This window comes from Eublepharis macularius, chromosome 9, assembly GCF_028583425.1.
Source record: "Eublepharis macularius isolate TG4126 chromosome 9, MPM_Emac_v1.0, whole genome shotgun sequence".
Lineage (NCBI taxonomy): Eukaryota > Metazoa > Chordata > Lepidosauria > Squamata > Eublepharidae > Eublepharis > Eublepharis macularius.
The window spans coordinates 16,400,805-16,426,228 of record NC_072798.1 but is presented as its reverse complement, the minus strand read 5'-3'; the positions used below and the strand labels follow the sequence as shown (position 1 = coordinate 16,426,228).

Below are 25,424 nucleotides of genomic sequence, written 5' to 3'. Positions count from 1 at the left end.
AGCAGTGCTAGGAAGGAGGATTCATGTTTCAGTAGCAGAGAAGGAGGTGTGGCGGAGAGATTAAGATAATGAGGGTTGATGGTGACCTGATCGGGGGATGGACCAGATGTCTGGGAGATGGACAGGAAAGTGGGTGTGAGTTTGGAGAATCTGCAGCAACGAGGAATGAAATAATGGGGGAAGATACCAGTGAGATTTCTGTATCCTCAGCAGATCTTTCTGAGGTTGACACTAGTTTAAAAAAAGACCTCTAATCAGCACTCTGTTAGAACAAGTATAATTTTTTTCCTACAGAGCAGATGTGAAAATCATTTAAATGTCTTACTGTTACTCCCTCGGGGAGGGCTCAGAGCAGAAGATAGGAAGTACTGCAGCAGCCACTTTCTTACCGGTGCTTGCTTATTTATTTATTTCAAATTTGTATTCCGCCCTCCCCGCAAGTGGGCTCAGGGCGGATACCAGCATATTAAAAATACAATTAAAATACAATTAAAAATTCGTAATTTAGTATCGAGTCAGCTTGGCTTACTTTCACCCAGGGCTTTTTTTCAGCTGGAACATGGTGGAACAGAGTTCCGGAACCTCTTGAAAATGGTCACATGGTTGGTGGCCCCGCCCCCTGATCTCCAGACAGAGGGGAGCTTAGATTGCTGAGGGGCGTGGAGGGCAATCTCAACTCCCCTCTGTCTGGAGATCAGGGGGCGGGGCCACCAGCCATGTGCCCATTTTCTCCGAGGGCAACCCACTGAGTTCCACCACGTCTTTTCCCAGAAAAAAAGCCCTGCTTTCAGCTCTGCTCAGGTGTGTGTGTGTGGTGCGGAGGAGAGCTAGAGTGTCAAATCTTAGCCTTGAAGCTCATTGTTACCTACCTCACAGGGTGATAAGAAGGCAAAAACTAGAGAATTTACGAGAACAGGGTACTAACAGGATCAGATAAATCAACGTTGGTGAGACTTGTGCGCAGGGAGAGGCACCATTGGCCTAACAAGGTCATTATAACCTACCTCAGATGAGAAGCGACTGTCCAACATGTCAGACGGAGGACTTTCACATCACCAATTACTTGATCCTTTTAAGTGGGAGATGCCGGGACTTGAACCTGGGAATTTCTGCATGCCAAAGCAGACGTTGTACCGATGAACCATCACCCCACTCTTGGATAAGGTGAAAATATTGCTTTACGATGATTGGTTGATGTATTTATGCAAAACAATGGTACTATTTTATTGGCCTGCACACTGTTGCCACTTTGATCAGTAGACAAATATCCTATTGGTACAATCCTGAAGGCATTAAACATCAGTTTGCAAAAGCAATGGCAAAGCTTTTATTTTCAGCCTTTTGAAAGAGCTCAAGCAGCATACCCAAAATTCCACGGCTTAGTCCAAGGCACAGAACGACAACGATGCAACTTATTAAGCGGGGGAGATTGAAAAGTGACATCACTCTCGTGGTTGCTTTTCCAGAGCAGGCATGTTGAGTGCATTGTTAATGGCTGCCGATATTTACATTTCCCTGTTTCCCCCCCTTTGATTCTCCTCTTCTTCACATGACCTTCCACTTGGCCTCTGTGATTGCTCATTTTCAGTAAATTTGCTGTGTCCGTCAATAAAAGGCACTCCTTACACGCAATAAGTGGAGTTGCACATTACACCAAAGGGGGCATACTTACGAAAGCCCAACTGGCTAGCATTAGCTCGAGAGAAAGCTTGCAGCAGTTCTCTTGGTTGCACACATACAAACCCAGCAGCCTTACTTTTGCATAGGATCCATCTGAATATTCCAAGGCAGATTTAGGCGTTCTTGAGTCCTTGGAAAGAAATGGGTTTAAATGTGCCAAAGTCTGCATAGGACTGCAGCCCTACCTGGACTGACTACAGAGGTGAAACCATCAAGCGTCTTCTCTAGATTTTTTTTGCCTGGGAACTAATTCACTTCTATTTCCCTTTGCAAGATTTTGCAGGCTGAGTAATTGCTCCATCTCTCACGCAACTAAGCACACAATAATCCTGCTTCTATAAATCAAGGACAGCCATTTAATCTCTTTCGCCCACAGCAATGCAACCCTTTGTTTCTTTTACCAGTGAACTGTGATAACACGGCATCTTCCCAGGAGGTTCAGGCCGGACTAACCTTCAGCAGGCTGCAGTTATTTCCCAGAGGAGACCTAAGTGTCAAACTAGCCTTCTGTCTTAATGGGCAAGCCCCAAAGTGGACAGAACGAGGCACAAAAGCCCTTGCAAGTGAAATTGGTAGAAAAACATGGAAATGATACACCAGTTGGGTTGCCAGCTCTGGGCTGGGGAATTCTTGGAGGTTTGGGAGAGAAGTCTGGGGAGGGTGGGGTTTGGGTGGGTTATAATGCCACAAAGTTAACCTTCCAAACCAGCCACTTCCTCCAGGAAACAGATCTCTGTAGTCTAGATAAACTGTAATTCCAGCAGCTCTCCAGCCCCCATAGGGAGGTTGGCAAGGTGCAGTGACTCAAAAAGCTCCAGCTTTAAGTTTAGGCCTCACCAATCCATACACTGATGGAGAGAGGGCGTATGAGAGAGGCAACTAAGGGTGCCAGGTCCCCTTAGCCTCCCAGCAAGAGGAGTGGGGAAAACCCAGTACTTCCCTCGTGCCGTGTCTCCACGTCTTCTTTCACACATGCGCTCCTGGGGCGCATGTAATGAAGTCACTTCCAGCAAGTGACATCATCATACTGGCCATGAGCATGCTCCCGCGCTTTGCGCAGGGCTAGTTCTGGTCCATCTGGGGCCAGAATTGGCCTCCGCAAAGTGAAGGAGCACACCCACAGCTGGTGTGATGACATCACTTCCTGAAATGATCCCCTCGCACCCCTTGGGAGTGCGTGCACCGCATGTGTTCCTGGAGCATCTGCTGGTGGTGGGTGACCACTGGGGGCCTGCCACCTCCCGCTGATTGCCGACAGGCACCTGGGAACCATTTCTAACAACATAAGTTGGCTGAATGTACAGCGATGAAACATGGCTATCAGCCAATCGGACTGTGACCGAAATAAGTTATTGATTGGTTTGGATTGGAGAAATGCAGCCCTTCCCAGGCTGCAAACTGTGCCTAAAAATACCCCAAATGCACCTATTGAACTTTTTAAAAAGCTTGCTCTCCAAGCGAAAAATAGACAGCTTAACATTGATGAGCAAGATTTGGGTCCAATAGCACTTTAAAGACCAACTAGATTTCCAGCATACGAGTTTTTGAGAGTCAATAAAATAGCATATGCAAACAAGGGCCTTTTATGGTCTGGCCTCAGTCTAGGGGTGCCAACTGGCCAAGATAATCCTTCTTACTCTTGCCCCTTTACCAGCAGTCTGATTTGCAGTAATTAGCTGATCAACAGTGCAATCCTAAACAGTTATACGAGGACATAAATGCACTGAAGTCAACGGACCTGGACAGATGTAACTCTTTTAGGATCGTATCGTAAATGTTATGTCTGCTTTTTTGTCGCTATAGAGCAAATGGCTCCAAAATGCTTAACTACAGGAGCCCATTTGAAAGTGGGAAGCCCTGTTCCAAAGCTGGGCAATGCAATTTGGGTTCAAGCGCCGCCTTGCTCTTTTGCACAACATTCAGAAGGAAATTCTGCTTTACTTGGGGCAAAGGACAGAAGTCTCCTTGATTCTGAAGGAATTGGCTTCTTGTTTACAGAACAGTTTCCTCTGGAGTCTCTGAGGGCCGTTATCAAGCAAGTGTGGTTAAGACTGAAATTCTATGCAGGCCGATTTAGGAGTAAGCCAACTGCAATTTGGAGAATTCCTGGAGACAGGTGGGAAGTGTCTGGGAATGGTGGCGTTTGAGGAAGAGCTTGGCAAAGGCACGTTGCCATTGAGTCTGTCCTCCGAAGTAGCCCTTTCCTTCCAGGGGAATTGATCTCTATGGTGCGGACATCAGTCGGGGCTTTGGGGGAAAGTTCCCACCTTGAAGCTGGTAACCCTAAGCAAACCCCACCAAACACAAGGTGACTGGCTTCTGAATAAACACGCACCGGATCGGGCTGTATGACAAGAACGCAACGTCTGTTCGCTGTAAATGCATTTTCACTCTCGTTGAGATGAGGGTAGAAACGATGCGCCCTTTTCCCTTTTGCGTTGATGGCTCTTAAAAGGAATTGAATGAATTCCTGGCTGTTAGCCAAGAAAGCTAGATGGCACCTCCACAGGCAAAGTTAGCATTCAAGTTGCAGGATACATTAAAGGAGCGGGGGGAGGGGGAGGCAATCGCCTTCGTGCTCCGCTTGTGGCTTCCCAGAGGCAGGTTGCTGAATTCTGGGTCTGATCCTGTTGGGTTCTGTTCTGGGCCCTATTGCATAGAGAAACCAGGGGTGGACTTTGACTCCAGTCAAACCTTTGACTCTAGTCCCCTCTGTGAAAAACAGACACTACCGGTTGTTTCCCAAATTGGCGCCACCTTTTGGGTGCCTTGCAGTTGCCAACCTACAGGAGGTGGTGGGAATTACAACTGATCTCCTGGCCACAGAGATCAGTTCCCCTAGGGGGAAATGGCTGCTTTGAAGAGTGGATTCTATGGCAGTTTACCTCCCTGAGGTCCCGCCCCTTCCCAAATACCGCCCCCTCCAGCCTCCACCCCCCCAAATCTCCAGGAATTTTCCAACCTGGAGGTGGCAACCCTCTGCAAATCATATACCAGGTTTAACAGCGCGGACTCCCCCTCCCAGATAAACGTTGCCGGGACTGCAGCTTTTGAAGGCGTCCAGTTAAGCACTTTACGGGCCCCCACCGCCGAGGCTTTCAAAAAAGCAAAGCCAACCCCACGCTCGTTGGGATATGTTAATTAATTTGCATTTCCCACCACTCATTGCCATCTATATACATAAATGTATGTATACACACTCATACACACAAACACATATATATCCCTAGCGCAGAAGCGCATGCATGTGAATTGGTTTACTTTTTGCGTACATATACATTCATATATATTATACACATACACACACAGAGGTGAAGCGCGTGCATGTGAATCGGTTTACTTTTTACATACATATACATACATATTTTATATGTGTGTGTATGTATACACAAAACACACACACAGAGGTGCAGAAGAGCGTGCATGTTAATCGATTAACGAGAAGAACATGTCTCAATTTTCGTCTCTCTCTTCCCCCCCCCCCCCGCAACAATCCACCAACGCAACAACCGTAAAACATAACGAAACTCCCGTCGCCTCGCATCGCCCTGCGCTCCCTCCTACGCTCGCAACTCCCCGCAATACTTCCAGCCGCCGATAGGTGGCGCGCCGCCGAGTTCCCCGACTCCCGCGGGCGGGGCTTGGGAGCGCGCGTTCCCGCGGCGGCAGAGGAGCGAAGCTGAGGGGGGGGGAGGAGCGGCGAAGGAAGGCAGCGGCGATTGGCCGCCAGGCTGTGGCTGGGCGTGGCCGCCCCGCCCTCCCCCTGCCTCTCCCCTCCCGCCCTTTCGGCCGGGGCGCGGCGGCGCGCTTCTCCTGGGCGAGCGGCGTCCCTCTCCCCCCTCCTCCGCGTGCCCGCGCGCCGGCCCGGGCTGCGCTCGGACATGGCGGCGGAGCTGTGCGCGGAGCGGCTGCGCTCGCTGCCGGCCAGCTGGAGCTTCGGCATCAGCCGCGGCGGCCGCGTCTTCTTCATCAAGTGAGGGAAGGGCCGGGGGAGCCGCCGGGGCTGAGGCGAGCGGGGGGCTGAGGGAAGGCGGGTGGCGGGCGAGGGGTCCGTCCTGCCGCCCCAACCGACCGCCTCTCTCTGTCTCTCTCTCTCTCCCTCAGCGAGGAAGCCAAGAGCACGACCTGGCTGCACCCGCTGACGGGCGAGGCGGTGGTCACCGGGCACCGGCGCAGCCCAGGTAAGCCCAGCCAGCGAGGGAGGGAGGAAGCGGCGCTCCCTTCGCCTCGCCCCGGGCGGAGAGGGCGCCTGCGGGGCGAAGGGGGAAGGAGGACGGCGCCTCTCTCCTCCCTTCGCCCCCTCAGGGCTCACCTGCCAGGTGAGGTGAGAGCACCTGGCCGGGGGGGGGCTTCAGGTGGGTAGCCGCGGAAGAGCGGGATTTGGGACCAGCGGCATCGGAGAGACCCACAAAATCTTCCAGGGATTTTCGGGATTGGAGTCCAGCAGCACCTTAGAGACCAGCAACGTTTTCAGGATTTGGCACCTTAGAGACCCACAAGATTTTTCAGGGATTTTTAGGACGAGTTCAGCAGTACCTTAGAGACTGACCAAGATTTTCAGGATTTGGGTCCCTTGGTACATTGGGGACTGACAAGATTTTGTCAACGGTGCAAGCTTTTGAGAGTCAAAACACCCTTCTTCAGATCTGCAGGATTTGGGTTCAGTGGCACCTGAGAGACTGCAAGATTTTCAGGATTCGAGTCCATTGGAACCGGAGAGACCAAAAAGAATCTCAGGATTTCTTTCCAGTGGTGCCTTAGAAACCAACAAGATTTTCAGGATGGGGATCCAGTAGCACCTGAGAGAACAACCTTTTCAGAATTTGAATCCAGGGGCACCAGAGAGACAGCAAGATTTTCAGGATTTGGGTCCAGTGGTGCCTTAGAGACAAACAAGCTTTTCAGGATTGGAGTCTGTTGGCACCTGAGAGATCCACAAGATTTGGATTTGAGTCCAGTGGCATCTGAGAGATCAGCAAGATTTTGTCAAGGGTGTGAGTTTTCAAGAGTCACAGCTCCCTTCTTCACATACAGGGAGGAGTGGAGATCCCTGAGTCTTTAGGCATTGGAATATAACAAGAGGCTATAATAAGAGCCTTGCTGGATCAAACGAGTGGTTCTGTTTAATCCAGCATCGTTTTTCACACCGTGGCCAGTAATTGCCCTGGAATGCAAGCAAACAAGGCACTGAGGCTGCTGTCTTTCCCTGTATCTGAAGGAGGGAGATTTGGCTCGCAAAAGCTTACACTCTGAAAGCCTTGTTGGTCACTAAGGTACCCTTGGACTCAAATCCTGAAAATCACTGAAAATCTTGTTGCTCTCTAAGGTGCCACTGGACTCAAAACCTAATTGGGGGGGGGGAGTTTTGTGCCTTTCCTTCCTCTCCCATTCTTTACCTGCCTAACAAGCACATGGATGTGAGTGAGGGGGGAAATGTGTTTCTTCCCTTAGGCCCCCATCAACTTGCCTGTTGCTCTCCCCCCTTTTCCTGATGGAGAGGAAGAAATCTCTCAGTTCCCACCATCTGATAAATACCGGAGAAGGGGAGGGCTTCTTGCTTCGTTTTTCCTCTTTCCTTACCTCTCCCTATTTATCTGCTGAGCAAATGAGTGTGTTTTTTTTTGGAGGGTGGGATGGTGACCCATTTCTCCCCCCTCCCTCCCCCCTGAAAAAGGGAGCTTTGATTCTGGATAGCTTATGCCTGAAAATCTTGTTGGTCTCAAAGGGGCCACTTGACTCAAATCCTGCTCTTTTACTGCAGACCAACAGAGCCACCTACCTGAAACCACCCCATTCCCTAACCCTTCTGTGTACTTACCTGCCTTGCCTTACTTCCAGTTTAATGGACTCTTGAGCCTCCCCATGGCTGCTACCCCACACTCATGCTAAACTCCGCCCTCCAACTCCTTTCCTAGTTTCCCCCTCCCCACAAGCATCATTTCACGCTCTTTGCCGCCTGGATCTGAAACTGGGTACTGATTCCTTCTTTCCTTTCTCCTAACACATGAAAAACCCTTTACAGACTCTTCCTTGTATTTTGCCTTAATCCTCTTTAGCCCGTTTGATTTCTCATCTGATCCTTATGGCTCTCCCACTGTAACCTATTGCTTTTTATGTATTTGAAAGCCTCTCCCCCCAGCATAGAAAAATGTGTTTCTTTGCCAGGGGCGGGGAGAAGAGGGTTCAAAGTTGGCAGCCTTTCTTCAACTCATTCTACGAACTATCATCTCCACAGTAGACTTATTCCATCCCTATTCTTTGTTTTCCCTGAAACTTTTAATCTAGTTGACACCTTGTTTGTTCTCCCCCTCCCCATCTGACCATTTCTTCCTTTCCAGTTCATGGTTGTTGCCTTTTAACAAAAATTCTGGACTCCACACTTTTATTTGGGTCTCATAGCAGGCACCAGCCACCCATTCTCCCCCTCCCTTCCCTTCCCTCACCATTTAACCAAGGTGATTGTTCAGTTTTTTTCCACACTGCCTTGCCACTGAAGGCATAGCCTTCCTCTTCACTTAAAATAAAAAAGTCCATGCCTGTCCGCTTTAGCATTTAGCCATGGTTCGCATTAACATCTTTTGAGGTCTAGCCTGCCCTATTTCAAACCAGAATCTCTTGCAACGATGATGTTGGGATGCGAATCTCAGGTTATATGTATGTCTTTGTATTCACTTAATCCTCTGCCATATTACAAGAGGCAGTGATGTTCTCTGGTCAAATCACTCATGCTGCATTCTTAGCACCTTTAGAAATGTTCAGTTTGTGTTACTTACATAGCTGAGCTATTCCTGTCATTTCTGGCTACTCCATTTCTGAAGTAAAAGTTTTGTCACAGAATCCCCTTGTTTTCATTACATTCCCCCCCATCACCCTTTAAGCCAGCTGTCTGGTTGCCTACAAAAGTCCTTTCCAGCCATGTGCTGACAACTGATGTCATTTGATCTCTCAAGCCATTGCCTACTGTTACACACCCTTTCCTGCTTTCTCTTCTCATCTTTTAATCAAGTTAACCTCTATACTGTTCACCCACTGACCTGTTATTGTACATACATTGTTCTAACCATTTTAAGTTCTCCTCCGGTAATCCTGCATAATCTTTGCATTCTTAAAGCAAACTGATCTTTCCCAATAGACCCTTTCCCCCCCTCCTGATGTCCAATAACTTCTAAATCTGACCTTAGTATGTCATATCCAGTTTAGGCGGTGGGGGATTAAGCACATTTTCAGACATGAAGCTTAGTTTTGGTGTTTTGCGTAACTTGACCTGTAATATCAAACAAAGCCCATGTTTGCTAGAATGTAGATTCAGTTTTTAAAAATGGCTGTTTACAGAAGCACATTCATATGTGGTGCATAAGAGACAGTGGCATGTGAAAATGCTCTCATCTCAAACACACCATCTCAACTCATTTGATTACCAATGTCTACTCTCTTTCTGACACCCCCATCCTTTAAAAGAGGTGACTCTTCAACATTCCTTTTTCTGTCTTCTCATCTCTATTTCCATGCCAACCTAGCTAACAAAAACTGTCTCTTTCTGAATTCCAGTTTGCTCTTAATACCATCAGCCTATTACCTGTTGCTTCACTGGTATGTCCAGGTAGTTTCCTTAGGTATATCTGTCATTGACCTTCTAACAGTTCCTTGGCTTTGCATTGCAAACTTAGTCAGTTTTCTGTTTCCTTATTCACCCCGTTGACTGATGTTAGCCGTTACCCCCTGGTTCTCCATTCTTGTTTCCAGGCCCTTCACTCTGCCTTCCATTCTTAAACTCTCCTGTAACTGTTAAACCTAACGAAGAAAGTTGAAATCTGCTCTTATCTCTTTCCTGTTGATTCCTAGATTCTAACCTCTGCATTGCCCCCCTTTTCTAGCAAATCAGACTGTGTTCTTACTAATATATCTTCCACTCTGCTAAACTGCAGTCCTCAACCCATTTTGGTTGCCATATCTGCAGCCATTGGGCATGCTTTCCTGACTCACTGGCCTTCAACGTAGACAGTTACTCTCCCACCTTGCTTCCTAAATCCGTTCTTAACCCCTTTTTTGTTTCCTGCTTGACAAATAGTTTAAACCTTTATAAACAGTGCTATCACTTGTGCAGGGAATTATGCATCGGTAGTGATGTTGAAGTTGCTATTTCCAGGATCTCAGTGGCAGAACTAATGGCAACGAGGGAGGGAAAAACTGCATTTACCCGGCAGCACCAAATTACTAGTTGAGCGCTGGGTCCTCTGCAGTGAGAGAAGAAAAAGAGAAATGTTTGTACAAGCTGTTAGTTGTCTTGTGGGTGTACGCACACTCTTTCCCCCTCTCCCTTTTCCACCTGGCTTCCTGTTATAACCTACATCTGTAAAGTGGCTTGCAACCTGTTTATTTCTCATCGGCTGTAGTCACTTCTAGACTCACTCACTGTGTATACTTTATAAAGCTTTCTCACTGAGTAAACTATGAAATCACATGCCCATACCTCTTACCATCCTCATCTCCAGAGCTTGGCGTCTAATGTCAGCTGTTTTTTGAAATTCATAGATTCCCCCTTAAGTATATTCACTTAGAAACCTTGATCTAGGATAGGAGATGGTTGGTTTCTAAGTGACAGGGAAAAGTGGGATGGATTGTAGAAAGAGGGAAGGAGCTCAAGGACTGACTAGGGGAGAGCACTGGGAGAGATAATCAGTATCCCTCGGCTATTTTCTCTCCCCCTCTCCCCAGCAGAGGCCAGGCAACAGAAGCGGGGGAGGGTAGCTGGAAAAGGAGGATTTAAAGCAGAGCTTTCTGGAAATCTAAACTCTGCCTTTTGGCACAGCATACTAGCTGCTAGTGCTAGAGAGAGGTGGGTATTTAGAAAATCAATTGTTTTCCATTTTTTAGCATGCTTTATCAGGATAAATGAAAGGAGGGATGGATCAGAGACTCCCTCATAGTGCGTAGGTTAGGAGCATTGGTCCGTCCTCTTGGCAGGTTTCTTATTTACACGTTTCGGAGCGCTCTCTCACTTTGACTCCACGTGACCCGGGAATGGTTTGGGAGGAGAGGTTTCTTGTTTTTAATATTGCTTCCTAGTCTTTTTTGCAGGGAACAGCCGGGAATGCTTTATAGCCAGATGTTTTTCAGAGGCAGGAAGCAGAGTTGCTTGTTAATTGAGGGGTGTACCCTGGGTAATTAGTGTTTCTGTTAATTGGGAAATCCTCTTAAGTCCAGCAGGAAGGGGGTACGGGTCAGATATGCAGAGAGTGCTTTTGCTATGGAATGTTGTGGCTTTCCCTGCATGTCATTGTGCTTAAACTGATGCCTCTGCCTCTCCCCTGGGTCTGAGCTTCTTTCTAATCACCTCTTAAACGTATTCTCTTTCTTTCCATTATGCACATTTCTGCTCTGCTTTGAGCACTTGCCACTTTTGCCAAAGCCTATTAACATAATTCATAATGTAGCTTGATTTAAAAAAAAATATTTTAGAATAATCAGTCTTGTTGTTGGGTAAGTAGCTTTTTTTCTTGGTTGTTGGCATGGTGAATTTTGAATAGCATTAGGATAATATTTGGATAACACAGTGTGCTAATACACCAACCAGACCTAGTGTTTTTTTTTTTTCTTCTTCCATGGGAACAAATGTGGGAAGTGTTTTACTCTTCCTTGTGTAACTGCAGTTTTGGAACTCGTCTCTCAGGGATTAAGGACTCCTAAATCGATTTACTATTGGTTTGCTACAATACATGTGCGGCACACAACTTTGCTGTTACCTGGTTTTTGAAATGCTCATATTAGCATAAAATAGCTTTCCAGAAGTCTGCCTATCACATACATATTTCAGAGGTGTTTTCTATTGTATGCTATGTATCAGAGCTCTATACACACATATATATATAATAAAAAGCAAGACCAGATGCATTAATGATGCAGGAAAAACCAGAGAACTCTAGGCTATTTTAAGCAGTGATTATTGTGAAAAAAATACAAGTTTAGTAGTCCATTTTTTTTCCTCTGGTTATCTCTCTTTTTTTTCAATGGAAAAGGATGATGGACTCTAATAGAGTGACAAGTGATTTACTGCCTAGTAAATGAAAAATTAGATGCTCCCCCCCCCCATTAGAAGTGAAAACAAAATCTCTGTATTATTGGTTGGTCTATAAAATGATTGCAAAAGCAATTTGAATATGTTTGGTTAATATAAAGATGCCATAATACATGGTTTCTGATGTGATTCTTAGCCAGCTGCTGTTTTGGATGTGTGCAGTTTTTTTTTAAAACTGGTTTTAAATGTTGCACAACTTTTACATGTGTAGGAACAGGGCCTGATGCAAGATATGCATTTAAACCTGTGTGTCTTGATTTGATTTACTTCTGCTAGAGTAAACTACCTGGTTTTCCTGTGTGGTAGTATACAAAGCAGCCAGGAATATTTAATTCTGTAAGTGTCCTTCAGAGAGATTAAGTTCCATTGAGCTCAGTGGGATGTACTTCTCAGTAAGCGCGCTTAGGAATGTGTGTTTTTGTTGCACCATTTAAATTTTTATTGGCTCAGTTCTTTACAGTCGGGTCTGTTGTTGGGCTTAGTTATTGAAAAGGTACGGCAGTTTTAGTTCATTTGTAGAGAAAATGTGCTGCAGTTTTTAATGAACCTTTAGCACAGCAACCTGGACCTTGATCATGTGATCCAACTGTTATTTCTCCCCTAGATCTACCGACAGGCTGGGAGGAAGCCTATACTTTTGAAGGGGCAAGATACTACATAAAGTAAGTAAACTGACTACAAGAACTATGTTGTGGAATGCTTTGCTGTACTCTTGTGTAGTCTGATGTCCCATATTACCATTTCATTTATTTGAGATGTTTATCTCTTGCAGTCAGGTCTGGAACTGGTCCACAAGGCAGCTTACAGATAAATGAAGATACCTGTTATGCATTGGGAATACTGCAATGGCTGTAGAAGCATATTACAGTGTTTGTAGAATGGGATTCAGGAACGTGCTGACATAATTGCATGATGGTGGCTTTAGTGAAAGTGTCATGTTCCATTCATACAACAGTCCTGTGGGAGGAACCAGGTTTAGAAACGCTGATTTGCTGAAACTTCCCAGTGAACATTGTAGATAAGAAGAAATTTGGGTTTCTCTCATCCAACTTCAACCCCACCCCCCCACCAATTTTGACTGTAAAGTTAAGCGCCAGGCAAGCCTCAATGGGCTTGGTATGCCAAAGGCGAGATGCCACTGTTGAAAAAGCCCCATTTCCAATCACCACCTGCCTCACTTCTGCCAATGGGGGCGCTGACAGCAGGGCTTGGAAAGTGGTTCTTAACTGGAAGGCTAGACACAGTTCAGGGGGAGGTGATCTTCAGGAACTGCAACCCCAAGCTCTTTTTAGGGCCTTGTAGGTAAAATTCAGCGCTTAGAATTGTGCCTCAAAGTAAACAGGTAACCAGTGCACAGCACAAGGGTGATACAATCCCTGTAAGCAGCCCCCTTCTAGTGTTGTTTGGACCAGTGAAACCCGGGCAGCTCCATGTTACAGTAATCTTACCTGGGTGTGCTCTGAGTATGGATCACTGTGGCCCTAGCTGGCCTATTAGCTGAAGCTGATAAAAGCTGCTGGGTGCGGCAGAGGAGTCCTGAGCCTCCAGCCCTAGGCTGGGGTCCAGCAACACCTCCAAGCTATGAACCTGTTCTCTCAGGGGCAGCACAACCCCTTCCAGGACAGGCTGACTCCTCAATCCTTGAGCAGCCTTGTTATTAGGTGCATAAATCAGTGCGTCTGTATTAAAATTTCTCTTTACAGGCATGATGACATTTACTCCTTGTTTCTCAGTAAATGCTTACTTCGCTGCATTGTGTACAGCTTTGGCCCCAATTTTCAGAGACTTGGAATATTTAAAGTTTTTAACTACTGTTGTTACAATTTGAAGCAAAACTCAAAGTTAGGTGAAGGTCTGAAGATGAATAGCTAAACTAGCTGTGTGCTTGCTTTGTATGTTGCTGTGTGGGTCAGTAACTGGAATGTCAAAGTGTATCCTAAGAACCATGCATGGAAGACAGTCATCATGAGCCTCTTGCCTCTTCCTTTCTCACGCAGCCCTCTTGAGACCTGTGAAAAGGTCACACTTGGAGCCACAAGAGCCCTGTGGCCAAAATGAACTCATTGTGAAGAAGGGGAACCGGGGGACATCTTCCCCACTTCCCCATTGCACTGATGGATCCTCTCATGGCAGAAGAGTGAGGAAGAGTGCTGAGTGTCAGCTTCTTTGGAGATCTCAGGAGGCTTCTAGGGGAGCGTGGGAAAGATCCATAAGTACTTGTACTCGCAGTTTATAGGATCTGAGTTTACTCCTTGTAGGAGAGAGTTTTTCTGCCCATGAGAGCTAGAGGCCATGCACAAGATCTGGTACTTAGTACCTTGGACTCTGACGGAGGAGATGGGTTCAAACCCCTGCTTGCCCTGAAGCTCACTGGGCCACTGATTCTCATGGTCTGTCCTACCTCACAGGATGATTATGAGGATCAAATGGAAGAATATGTATGTTATCTTTATTATGGAGGAAGCGCACTGAATAAATATTCAGAAGCCATTAGTATCCCGCTCTTTCTTTGACAACTTGCTGTTTTACATTGGATGTTATTTTTAAGAGCATTTATTTTTGTCTTGATAGAAGTTGTAGTTTGGCACCTGGCGCTTAAAAATCTGGACCCATCCCATTTTAGTATTTGAGCAGAAATAGCCATTACAATTCTGCTTTTTGGTCTTTCTCTGTTGTTGTTTATTAATTAAAATATTTGTACCCCCCATACCTTTCTTCTTAACTCAGGGCAGCTCCTTTTGACCTGTATGTTCCTCCTTCCACCCATTGAACAGCAGAGATAGCTACACCTGTGGCCTGTCTTAGCTTTTGTCCTTGAAAGATTGCCTTTTTGAAACTTGTGCTTATCAGCATTTTGGAGAAAATTCCAAGTGGCTTTTCAATTTAGTGCCCAGATACAGGGAGAACAATATCCATTAAATATGACTTGTGTATTTAAATGTGTAGTAGATTTATGTTTCTTTTGAACAGGGTTTTGAGGAGAGGTCATATATAAATGTCCAGCATTTATACAAAGCCTTCCTTAGAATATTTTATTTGCAATGCTTTGGGTGAGTCACAGCTTTTGGTAATGTAGTCGCACTGATGTTGGAAACAGATCATGTTTGAGTGGTCAGTAAAACGTTTACTAAGGCTGCGTTCCTAAATATGCATAAATTTAATGGGGCTTGTCTCTTAAGTAAACATGTTAGGCTTGTAAACTTAATTGAACAAGAGTGATCACATTTCTCAAAAGTATTCAAGGGCTTAATAATTTCTGCTTTATCCCTTGTGCCTTTCCAAGGACAAAAGAATCGATGTTCCTTCAGAGGAGTTCTAAAACTCATTCCAAAAGTTCTGGTAACACTTGTTAACTTACAGACTATGACTTTGTCCCTTGTGGGTTTTTGTATTGTCCTCTTTCACCTGTCCTCTGAAACGAGTGCGTGGATTGGCTTAAAAAAAACAAAGAGCAGCGTTTGAATAGCGCTAAAGTTTGACTAGCTTGCCGAATGAACTCTCTCACCACCTCTACTTATGATCTGATCCTAATGGATGCCCCTCTTTCCCACAAAGCACTTACGCCTTGAACAACTACTGCACAGTTCCAGTATATAGTAAAGAATGAGGTGGACAAATTGATCCTGCTTGGCAGTTCTTCTTGGTGTACTTGTTTTAAATCATTTCCTAGAACTACTTTTGCCAAGATGTTGTATTATTAAAGGGCTTATTTTGGTAAATTTACGAAGATGGCATTATAAATAGTTGAACTCTGGAGAGATATAGCTGCAGTAGCTGGTGGTCTGTGGCAATTACACTTCAGGGTAAGGTATTTGCTCAAGCAACCTTATTTGATCAACAGCAGAACACAAAATGCAGTGATACGGAAATAAAGCGAGAAGTTCTGGACTAAGTAGCATACCAGTTAAAAATTCCATCTGCGCTGTGTTGCTCGGTCTGAGAAGAACAATTTTCTAATCCTGCCGTGCTGTAGCTTTTATGTCGACTTAAGTACAGGATGTTGTCATAATAACTGCAAGCTGAAGAATATGTTGCCAATGGTACTCAAACATCAAATAGTTCTGTTATCACTGAAATAATTATCTAAATATTGCTGTGGAAGCATATGCTCTGCTTTTCTGCAGTATTTTTGCCATAATGTAGGGATAAAGGGCTGGATGAATCTGGCTTTTGGAGAACGAAGTGGGCCTTCATTGCACGTCTCCCATGTATATCGTCAAAACTGTGGTAGAGGATTGCATGAGATTAGAAGTCTTGTTTAGGTTGGCCAGTGCCACATGCTTCACATACAGGCACAAGAATGTCCCAACAGCTGGATGTGAAGTAATGTCTCCTGATGAGCTTCCTCTGACCCGTATTAGCTGGAGGTGGCTTTTGGCTCTCCAGCTTAAAGAACCCAGCGGCAGGGTGATATTTCTGGTCTTAAGGTCTGCCTGATTTGTTGCAGTTGTATTCTGAAGCCATGCTTTGTAAGTTGCCTCAGGCTATTCAGGGATGAGTGTGGAGTGCAGATGTGATGAAGACATACAGCCCAGCCAAGTTGGAACCTTGCACTGACAAGGTTCCGCCTCCCCTTGTCCAGCACCAAAGTGAAATATAGAGATAGTAAGAGCCCTTGCCTTGTTTTTTGTTTCTGTTTGTTTCTCCCGGATTCCGGGAGATGGAGGCTAAGGGTGGGAGAGCAGGTTGGTTCCCACATTGTTTGCTATCCTTTGCAATCTACTGATCCTTCATATACCCATTCTCAAGGTGTTTCATTGATGAGAGATCTGGCTGTTGCCCAAATAAATAGACTAAGTTTCTAGAGACCGCTGTGCATATTCTTATTGGGGATATAATTAATGATGTTTTACTCCATCGTACAATTATATTGGAAGTATTTTTCAGCTGTTGGGTGTCAATGTTTTAACATGTCTTGTGTTTTCTGTCATGTGGTCACTGAACATTTTTCTTTGTTGAAGTGAAATGCCAGTCGGAGGCCAGATTGGGGGGCGGGGGGAATGGGCAGAATCAGGGAAACTTGATTGTAATATTATGCGTAATCTCAAAAAGCTGGTTAAATAAGAACACACAATGATTTGGCTTTTGGTGTAGGGAATTTTTCATGCTCATCCATGTTTGAAATTAAGCCTTTTGAAAATGCCTCTTACTGGTGTCTCTAATAAGCCTTTAGTGTGCTGAATGGGTGTGTTGCTGAATTTTGTATTGTATTTTTATGGCTTTGATGAAGTAAACATACTGGTTAATTGAGGTTCTGAGGAAATGAACATAAAGCATGATTTTAAGCAGCCATACTGGGTTTTTCAAATGACATATTGAAATTGTAATTCATTTAGAAGACTGTCTTTATAGTATTCCATACTGGGGTGGGGTGACTGCTATCTGTATTATGTTTTCTACTTGATGTTGGTTCTCTGCTAATTATAAATGGAATGCACACTCTAAAACATAGATGGGTAAATAGAGTTCTGTTTGCTTTAGGTAATAAGGTTTTGTCTGACGGTTGTGATATCATTTTGTGTTTAACAAGCTTATTGAAGGATTTCAAATGTTATTGTAACTTGGATTAGTGAAAGGATATAGAAGCACTGCAGTTTAGTGGAAAGAGTTAAAAGGAAAATCTTCTGTGGAACTAAAACTCTGATTAAATTCTAACGGAAACAATAGCTACCTCCAGTATTGAAAAGCTAAATACTTTTGATTACTAGCTTTTAAAAAAAGAATTGCGACCAAACTGAATAATTGGGTAGCAGTTAAGACTAGGTGTGAGAATTCCATTAGCACACCATGTTTAAAGTTTAAGGTAATATAATAGCGTTGAAGCGTGGAAAGTCCATCATCTTAACATTTATCAGCATTATGCAGGAAATGTTGGCTTCCCTTTATAATGCATTAAACTAATTTTTGTTTCAATGATGGAATTTATTTTTTATTTTAAAAGTTGGATGTAAGGATATATGACTCAAAACATGCATCTTGAACCTTGCCCCCCCCCCTACTATCATGCCCTCTGAAGGAGAAGGGACAGGTCCAGTGGCTGCCACCAGGGAATCACTGTCAACACACCTCATCCTGGTCTAACAGCAGCTGCCACACAGACCAGCCAGACTTCTTCTGGGGAGAAGCTGTTCAGTAGGGAAGGAAGAAGAGCTCCTTCCTTCTTGCAGGTGATTTTTTTTTTTTTAGCCTGGCAGTGTTGGCCTTGTAGTTTTGAACCAAGGCTTAAAGTCTCTGGTTGCATTTGAGTAGTATATTCGGTCTTCCTGAATTGAACTTTGACTTGACTCTCTGCTGGGTCTTAACATGGTTATGTTCCCCCTTAGTTGTTTGAGTTCGAGGGAAGTGACCTGTCAGAAACGGCGCATTGTAGAGTTGGGAAGCATAAGTCACCTGTATCTCATCACGAAGCCAGTACCGTACAGCTGTGGTAGCCACAGTAGTACCAAAATGGTGGGATACTGACTTGACATGGTCTTTACCTGGGGTTTGTTTGTATGCTTGTTTGTGTTGGTTCTTCAAGTTGAGATGAAGAGCACCTATTGCCCCACACTTATCTGGCTTCCTTATTTGTTGCGTTTATTGGCAGTTGGCAATCCTTGTGAAATAACTTGTTAATTAAAGCATGTTAACACCTTGTATTTTCCCAGGGTTGAAACATACCTTGAGAGGCATTTCATAATGAAGTTTTCTTGACAGGTCCTGTGCTTCACTCAGTTCAGCACCTGAGTTAATAAAGCTGCTAGGGTCTTCAGTGCTTATATTGTTGTAGTGGTTGATTTACTTATCTACTTCACTATACGCGTTGGCTCTTATTTATGTTTGCCAAAGTTCTAAACAGTGAAAGCTGTGTGAAAAATCCAGTATTGTGGCCCACTTAAAGCAGCTTCTCAAGTTGCCCGGAGAAGGACTCTTTTTTGTTGGGGATGCGCTGCTTCTGATTGTTAAGGCACCACAGAAAGCCATTTAAAATCTAATCTATATTATATTCAAGGCAGGCTCATCAACTTATAGCAGTGTTTTGCAAATATTTGATAGCTCAGCACAGTTTCCCCCCCCCCTGGAGGCAGCCTTCACTCAACACTGAGAGAGTTATATATGTATTTTTCTTGATCAGCTCCCAGAATGGGAACAAGCATTTTCCTTGCAGTGGTGGGATAGTTCAGTTAACATTGTCTCTAAGGGGGTTTCCACACGAGGAGGGGCTTGTGTAGCTTACTTCAGTTTTCCCTCCCACACAGCAGCTGTCTAGGCTTTACTGCAACCTTTATTAAAAATTTGGAGCAAAGCAGGTTTGAGAAAGATTGGAGAGAATCTGGGGAAACCCTGGGAGGTGCTTGGATGTAACATAATTCTTTGGAGAAGCAGGGGGGAAACCCCTAGTTCTCAACTAGCGTTGAACCTATTTTGGCAATGTTTTGCCCAGAGAATATGCAGAACCCGTTTGTTCTGACCTTTATTATGTAACAAGTAGTATAATATCTGGTGTAATCATCCATAATATGAAAGCTAAACTCTTACTTTATATAGGCAATTAAATTAATTTAAAGCTGCTTAATGTTACGAGACTAAAATTAAATTGGATTAATTGGGAGGATTCTTTAAGACACTAAAGTCAATGAATAATCTCACTTGATTTTTTAATTGCTTCATAGTTTTTCCAAGACTGTTTCATTCCTGCCCTTGATTTTTAATTGTTTATTGAATTTCTAATAGGGCTAGATGAGTTAAGTGTGACTTCTGTTCAGGATCTGTTGCTGGGAAGTGGTTTATTTCATACTTCTTCCAGAAGCAGTAGATACAAAGAGACAGAAAAATGCTGTGATCAGGTTTTAACATGACTTGATGCTTAGAATGTAACAAGGAATTAATTTGCAGCCTATTAGGGGAAGATAGAGAGAAATTAGTTTATTTCTAAACGCGTAAAGAGCAAAACAGAGAACAGTAGATGCTTAAGAAAAGAGTATCTTAATAAATCTTCAGGCTTTGTTCCCCAGCAGTAAACACCATTGAGTTCACTGCATTGTGCAAGAAAAGCATGCATAGGATGTTGTAAATACCCTCCTCAGACTATCATTTGCCTCTCTGTTAACCTGTTTGAAACCAGGTGTCTCTGAGAAAGAGATGCTTTCCTTGGAAATAAATCAAAAGCTGAACTAGTAGAGTGGCAGCTTCATAGCAGGAAACAGAATATCATACTTGATTTAACAGGCTCATAAAATTGCACTCCTCCCCACTGCTTTTATGGAATTTACTTGTCTAATTACTGTAAACTTGTGTTTGCTGAGTTTAATTGAAAAACGAATATAGTGGACGGTAAGATGGTTTTTCTGCATACGTCTGCACTGTTAGTGGTTCTGGCTTTCATTGCTTGCTGAAGTAGCTCTGTTGGGATCTGAGGCAGTATGCTGAGGAACGGGACAGGGGAAATGACCCGTACAAGACTTGGTCTGGGACAATGCCTGTCAAACTGTGTCTTGGGAGCCTCCCCCCCCCAACCCCGCACACATACCTGGTACATTGTACAATTATTTAAATGTAATTCTTGGGTGTAGTCAAATCGGAATGTGATCCCTCACCCCCGCCCAAAGAGCTGGCTGGCCTTTGCTAAATTGTTACCCATTTTCCTCAACCTTGGGGCGCTTGAATCAGATGTGCAGAACGTCTTGAGAGGCTGACTGGATTTAAAACGTCATGTTGCACTGGTCCAGTGAGAGGGGATGGTTTGCTTTCTTGACAACGCAACAGTCTAAGATTATTCTGAACACCCTTCCTTTGATCAGTCGTTGAAGCTGCTTTGCTCATCTTTGCTGTTGCGTCCATGTCATTTTACGAGCCCTGTTAAATGCTGCATTGTGGCAATTAGATGTTTTTATCACAGCAGAAACATCAGATTAATTGGCCTGTTACATGTTTTGGGGCATGTCATGTTCAGAAAGTCCAAATGTTGATGTTATATCCATGGGTCCTTGCTAGAACGTGTCTGTGAGACAGGCCTCCGCTTGGAGGGCTTGAGAGGACTTGGGGGGTGGGGCTGAGGGGCTGAGAGTGAGAGCTCATTAGATTTGCTGGTGGTGGTGGAACTAACTAAGAGGCATCCCAACCTTACTGGCTGAGTAGCAACAGGGAGAGAGAAAAATCTGCTTATTCCTAGCCTTTGCTGGGTAGATCCTTTTTTTCTGAACTCCAGTCCTGCAGTGCAGTGGCAGACTTGAGATCTCTCCAGTGGTGACGTGTTCAGAGCCAGTAACTTCCTCAACTTTCCAAACCAGTTTTTGCCAGGGACCTCAGGGGCTTTATAGGAAAGGGAGATAATTGGAAGCCTATGTGTACCTGTGGGACTCTGCTCTCGCCCTATATTGTGAGTCATAAAGGACAGAACAGCAGGATTCGAGTCCAGGGCACCTTCAAGACCGACAAGATCTCCAAGGTGTAAGCTTTTGAGGATCAAAGGAACTTTGACTCAAAAGATCACACCCTGGAAATCTTGTCGGTCTTGAAGGTGCCACTGGACTCTAATCTTGCTGTTCAGCTGAAGACCATCACGGCTATCCACCTAAAACAAAGAACAGTATTCACTCAGAAGGGGATTCCTGATTTCGGAAAGCTCGAGAGTAACTAGAAATGTTCCCTCAGTGTAAGTCTCTGCGTGCTTTGAGTATTGAACAAAGTGTGACTTTGATTTTAAACTTACTCAGGTTTGTATCCTAACTTGCCTGAGATGATCTGGGTGGATAATAGCGTTAGATCTAAAGGAATTTGTTGCATTAAATTTGGAAAAACAAAATGTGCAAGTCATTTTTGTTGGCTCATTTAGTCATTTAGTACATTGATGATACTGTCAAGAAGGAGCCGTTAGTTGAGATTAGACTCTCAGTCCTATATAGGGGAGGTGGGATTTCCCATGGGTATTCATTCGCCAAGCCTTTTGGAGTTTAAGCCAGTTTACTTTTTCTAGTGGATGGAATGGGGGGGGGGGTGCCGTCCATATTACAGATCTTTCTCTTCCTTCATGAAGTTGAGATTGCCACGTAAGCAGTCACCCACCCAGAGACTGTTAATACCCTTAAGAGGGTGAGCACAGAAGTTTATTTTCTTCATTGATGCCCTGCCTTTCTCCACAACTGGGACCCAAACAGTTTACGTTGTTTTCCTCTCCTTATTTTATCCTCGCAACAACCCTCTGGAGTAGGTTAGGCCGAGTAGGTTAGGCTCAAGGTCACCTAGCAAATTTCCATGGCGGAGTGGGGAATGGATCCCAGATCCTAGTCAGACACTAATCGTTACACCGCATGGGTCTCTTGGGCTTCTGGGACGCTTGTGGCCAGGAGTTCAAATCCTCCTCACTGATGGTCTTAAGGTTGCACAATGCTGACTTGCCTTCCCCCCCCCCCCAAATTAGGGATAGTGACCTACCAAACAGGGTTGTTGCCAAGCTAAACAAAATAAATCTCTTGGCCTGCTGCAATATCTGTTAAAATTAAGGGTTGCAGTTTAAATTGTACTTGAAGTACATAGGAAGTGAAAGCAGGCTTTGGAGGGTCATTTCTGCATTAGCTCTAGCTTCCCAACAGTCTTTAAAGGTAGAGCTAGAAGAGTAGTCAAAGTAATCAGCTCCGCAAATTATGAGGCATGAATAATTGTTTTTGTTCTGAACTCAGAAAGCGAACAGAACCCTCCCTTTGGATTGGGAGTGGAGCTTTCCTAGCCAGTGTTTCAACATGACGATCTGGACGTAGTGATGTTTAAGAGAACACTCTAGGTTTGTGGGTTTCGGTAGGTACTCTGCCATGGCACGTACCATGAGTAAATAGCAGGGCCAGGCAATCTGTTGATTTAAGCCAACCTTGCAATAAAGTACTGCAGAGCCACCTTTCTTCAGTAAAAAGGGGAAGACATCAGAGAGTTATCATGACTGCCGTTTCCGAACAATTTTAAGGCAATCAGATTAGCATAAATAGTAAGTTGTGTTTGTGTGCTGCAAATACAAAGGACAGAGAGGACAGGAGTGATCAGCTAAGGCGGCTTGGTGGTAGCACAGCTGTCCCGTTTATCAGCAGATCCATGTGGATTATAATTGCTTGCAGAATTGGACTGTTTACTTCCAAGATCTTTTGTCGTCAGTTGAGAGAATAGCATTGGTTTGGATGTAGTAGAGACATCTGCATGGGTCTTTTCAAACGTTCCATGTGTCAGCTATCTTGTAAGAGAGATTCTGCTGTATCTTGTGAAACTGGGTCACCTTGCTTTGGAGATAAACCTCTTGCTGAAGACTGTAGCAGCTGGGTTTAGCTGGGCCATGCAAGGGAAAATTACCGCGTGTCAGTCTGCATATTTTTGATAAACTTGGCCCTGCTAGCGGCACTGCATTTTCTCCTGTTCAGGGAGAAATACATTTTCTTTCTCTGTTTCAAGGCGTGCATTATTTGTAGTCAAATCTGTTTTTACATAGCTTGCATTGAAGCATAATAACTGATGCTTAAACAACAATTTTACATGCCACGGGAGGTCTTCCATGACCCTTTCCAGAGGGTATTCTGTAATTACAAGGCTGGGAAAACATTTTAGATGCAATGCAAATCACCTTGGTAACGAAACCCAGAGCGAGTGGGTCCCACCTTGTCAAGCGCCGGGTGCCCAGACCTGTTTGCCTGGAAGTGCTGGGTTTCCGAGACCTTGAAGCGCTCCCTGATTCTTACTTAGGTGACAACAAGCCTTTGGCACCACAGCAGTAACCAGTTTCCATGCAGATATTTTTCTCTTCTGCCCAAGCAAGGGACCTTTCCTCCTTACTGCTCAGAATAGCTTAACTTGCATTGACGTGTTTGTAACTGAAAGATTTGAGTCCAGTGGCACTTTAGAGACCAACAAGATTTTCAGTGTAAGAATTGAGAATCAGAGCTCCCTTCTTCAGACATCCTGTAACTGCTGCTTTTCAGGTGGGAATTGTTGGCGGTTCCTTACTAAATAACTAAGAACGCTACTATTAGTTGAGAAGGCTTTGTTGACCTGAGCAGTGGTTTCCTGTTTGCATCTGGGACTAAAGCTCCATTTAACCTTTATTGAATTGTTTGGCTGTCTCTCGCTACCTAAGATTCTGCATCAGCTGGTGTTTTAACTCAGTATGAACCGGGGAGGCAGTATGTTGAGCTGCCCACCTGGCCAACTGCCCTGGTCACTTTCCACATGCAGCTTTTTGCAGGTGATTCCTTGCTCTCCCCTTTTCCAGTTTGCAGTATCCGTTCAGCCTTGTGTTGGGTAGAGGGTTTTTATGTAAATGTAAATTATTCTGGCCTGTGTTCAAATTCTGAACCTGTTCACCATTCACAAAAGTGGGATGTATTTGGGTCAGGGCTTCAAGATGGTTTTAAAATGAGACTGCAGTGGAATATGTGCTTATGTGATTTACTTTTGGTAGTAAAACATGAGGGAGCCAGCTTACCTTGAATTCTGATGCCTCTCCTAGCAACCATTGAGAACTACCATGCGTAGACTTTTGCAAACACAATAAATACGTTTTGCTCTTCAGAGTGCTCTAAAGAAAAACTGTGTTCTAAATCTAGAGCCCCGCCACATACCATATTTATGGACTTTGCTTATTTATTGTAGAAGTAATTATTTTCAGTCCCTACTTATCTTCATTATCCTTAGGTGATTAATATCTCATGATCAACATAGTGTGTGTGTGTGTGTGTGTGTGTGTGTGTGTGTGTGTGTGTGTGAGAGAGAGAGAGAGAGAGAGAGAGAGGTGCACTTCTGGAGCACATGGCCCTGCAGCTGAAATAATTGAGCTAGCAGGATTTAATATTGTCTCCTGAGTCAACTTTAAATTGGAATAGCATCATTTGTCACAGGGCTCTTGTTTGTGTCTGGTAATCCTTCAGCCTTTTGATACTTTACTGTATTCCCTTTGGGGAGAGCAAAGCTTGCTCTTTAGTTGTGGGAGACTATGGCCAAGCACTACTTGAGCATAGGCAGCGCTCTACATGCGAAACAGAATGCATTACTGAAAGGTGGACCAAGTAGCATTCAGGCCGCAAACCATTTAGGAACAGCGAATTGTTGGCAAATTCTAATGTCCGTAGCAAACCGCAAAGGCCCCTCTTATCAGCTATAGTGGAATTGGGGGGTGGGGGAAATTCTGGATTTGAGAACATGGAATAGTAATTGCATTCTGCCTTGGGGACCCCATTTTGGGTGGAAAGGTGGCATATAAATGTTTTAAAGAAATACCTTTAAAATCATTTGAAACTTTTAAATGCTAATGGTCTTTTAAGACTTTAATTGAAGAAAATGGATGATATATAGATGCTCTAGTATCTCTCAAGATTGCATCAGCCCTTGTGGTTTTCTTTGTAGTATTAAGTTGTTCAGGTGTGTGCAATACTTTCAAATGCTAACATTTGCTCTGCTTGTTAAAAATGGAATTGTAGGTGTGCTCACATATTCCTCTTTGTTTAAAAAAAGTCGTAATAATGCCATCAATTTAGTTTTCAACAGTCCTTTTTAAGCACAGTAACAGCACAAAGCTTCCAAAATATATTTAATAAAAGTCCAGACAAGGCTTATGATAGACTTGAGCCTGGCCGCAGAATCTGTTTTTTTTAGTGCCAGATTTCATATTGAAAACTTCTGAGCGCTTCAGCAAGATGACCTCACCAACAAGCTGCTG

General features: G+C 44.3%; 1 protein-coding gene across 7 annotated transcripts in view; it reads left to right on the top strand.

The window, feature by feature from the left end:
• Positions 1-5,541: 5,541 nt before the first annotated feature.
• The window catches only part of PLEKHA5 (pleckstrin homology domain containing A5), a 242,630-nt gene continuing 222,747 nt past the window's right edge, over positions 5,542-25,424 (top strand). For all 7 annotated transcript variants that reach the window (XM_054988048.1, XM_054988047.1, XM_054988045.1 and 4 more), the window contains exons 1-3: positions 5,542-5,653; positions 5,785-5,861; positions 12,360-12,417. In XM_054988048.1, the coding sequence (XP_054844023.1) occupies positions 5,562-5,653; positions 5,785-5,861; positions 12,360-12,417 (227 nt within the window). In that variant the 5' untranslated portion in view covers positions 5,542-5,561. The remainder of the gene's footprint in view (positions 5,654-5,784; positions 5,862-12,359; positions 12,418-25,424) is intronic.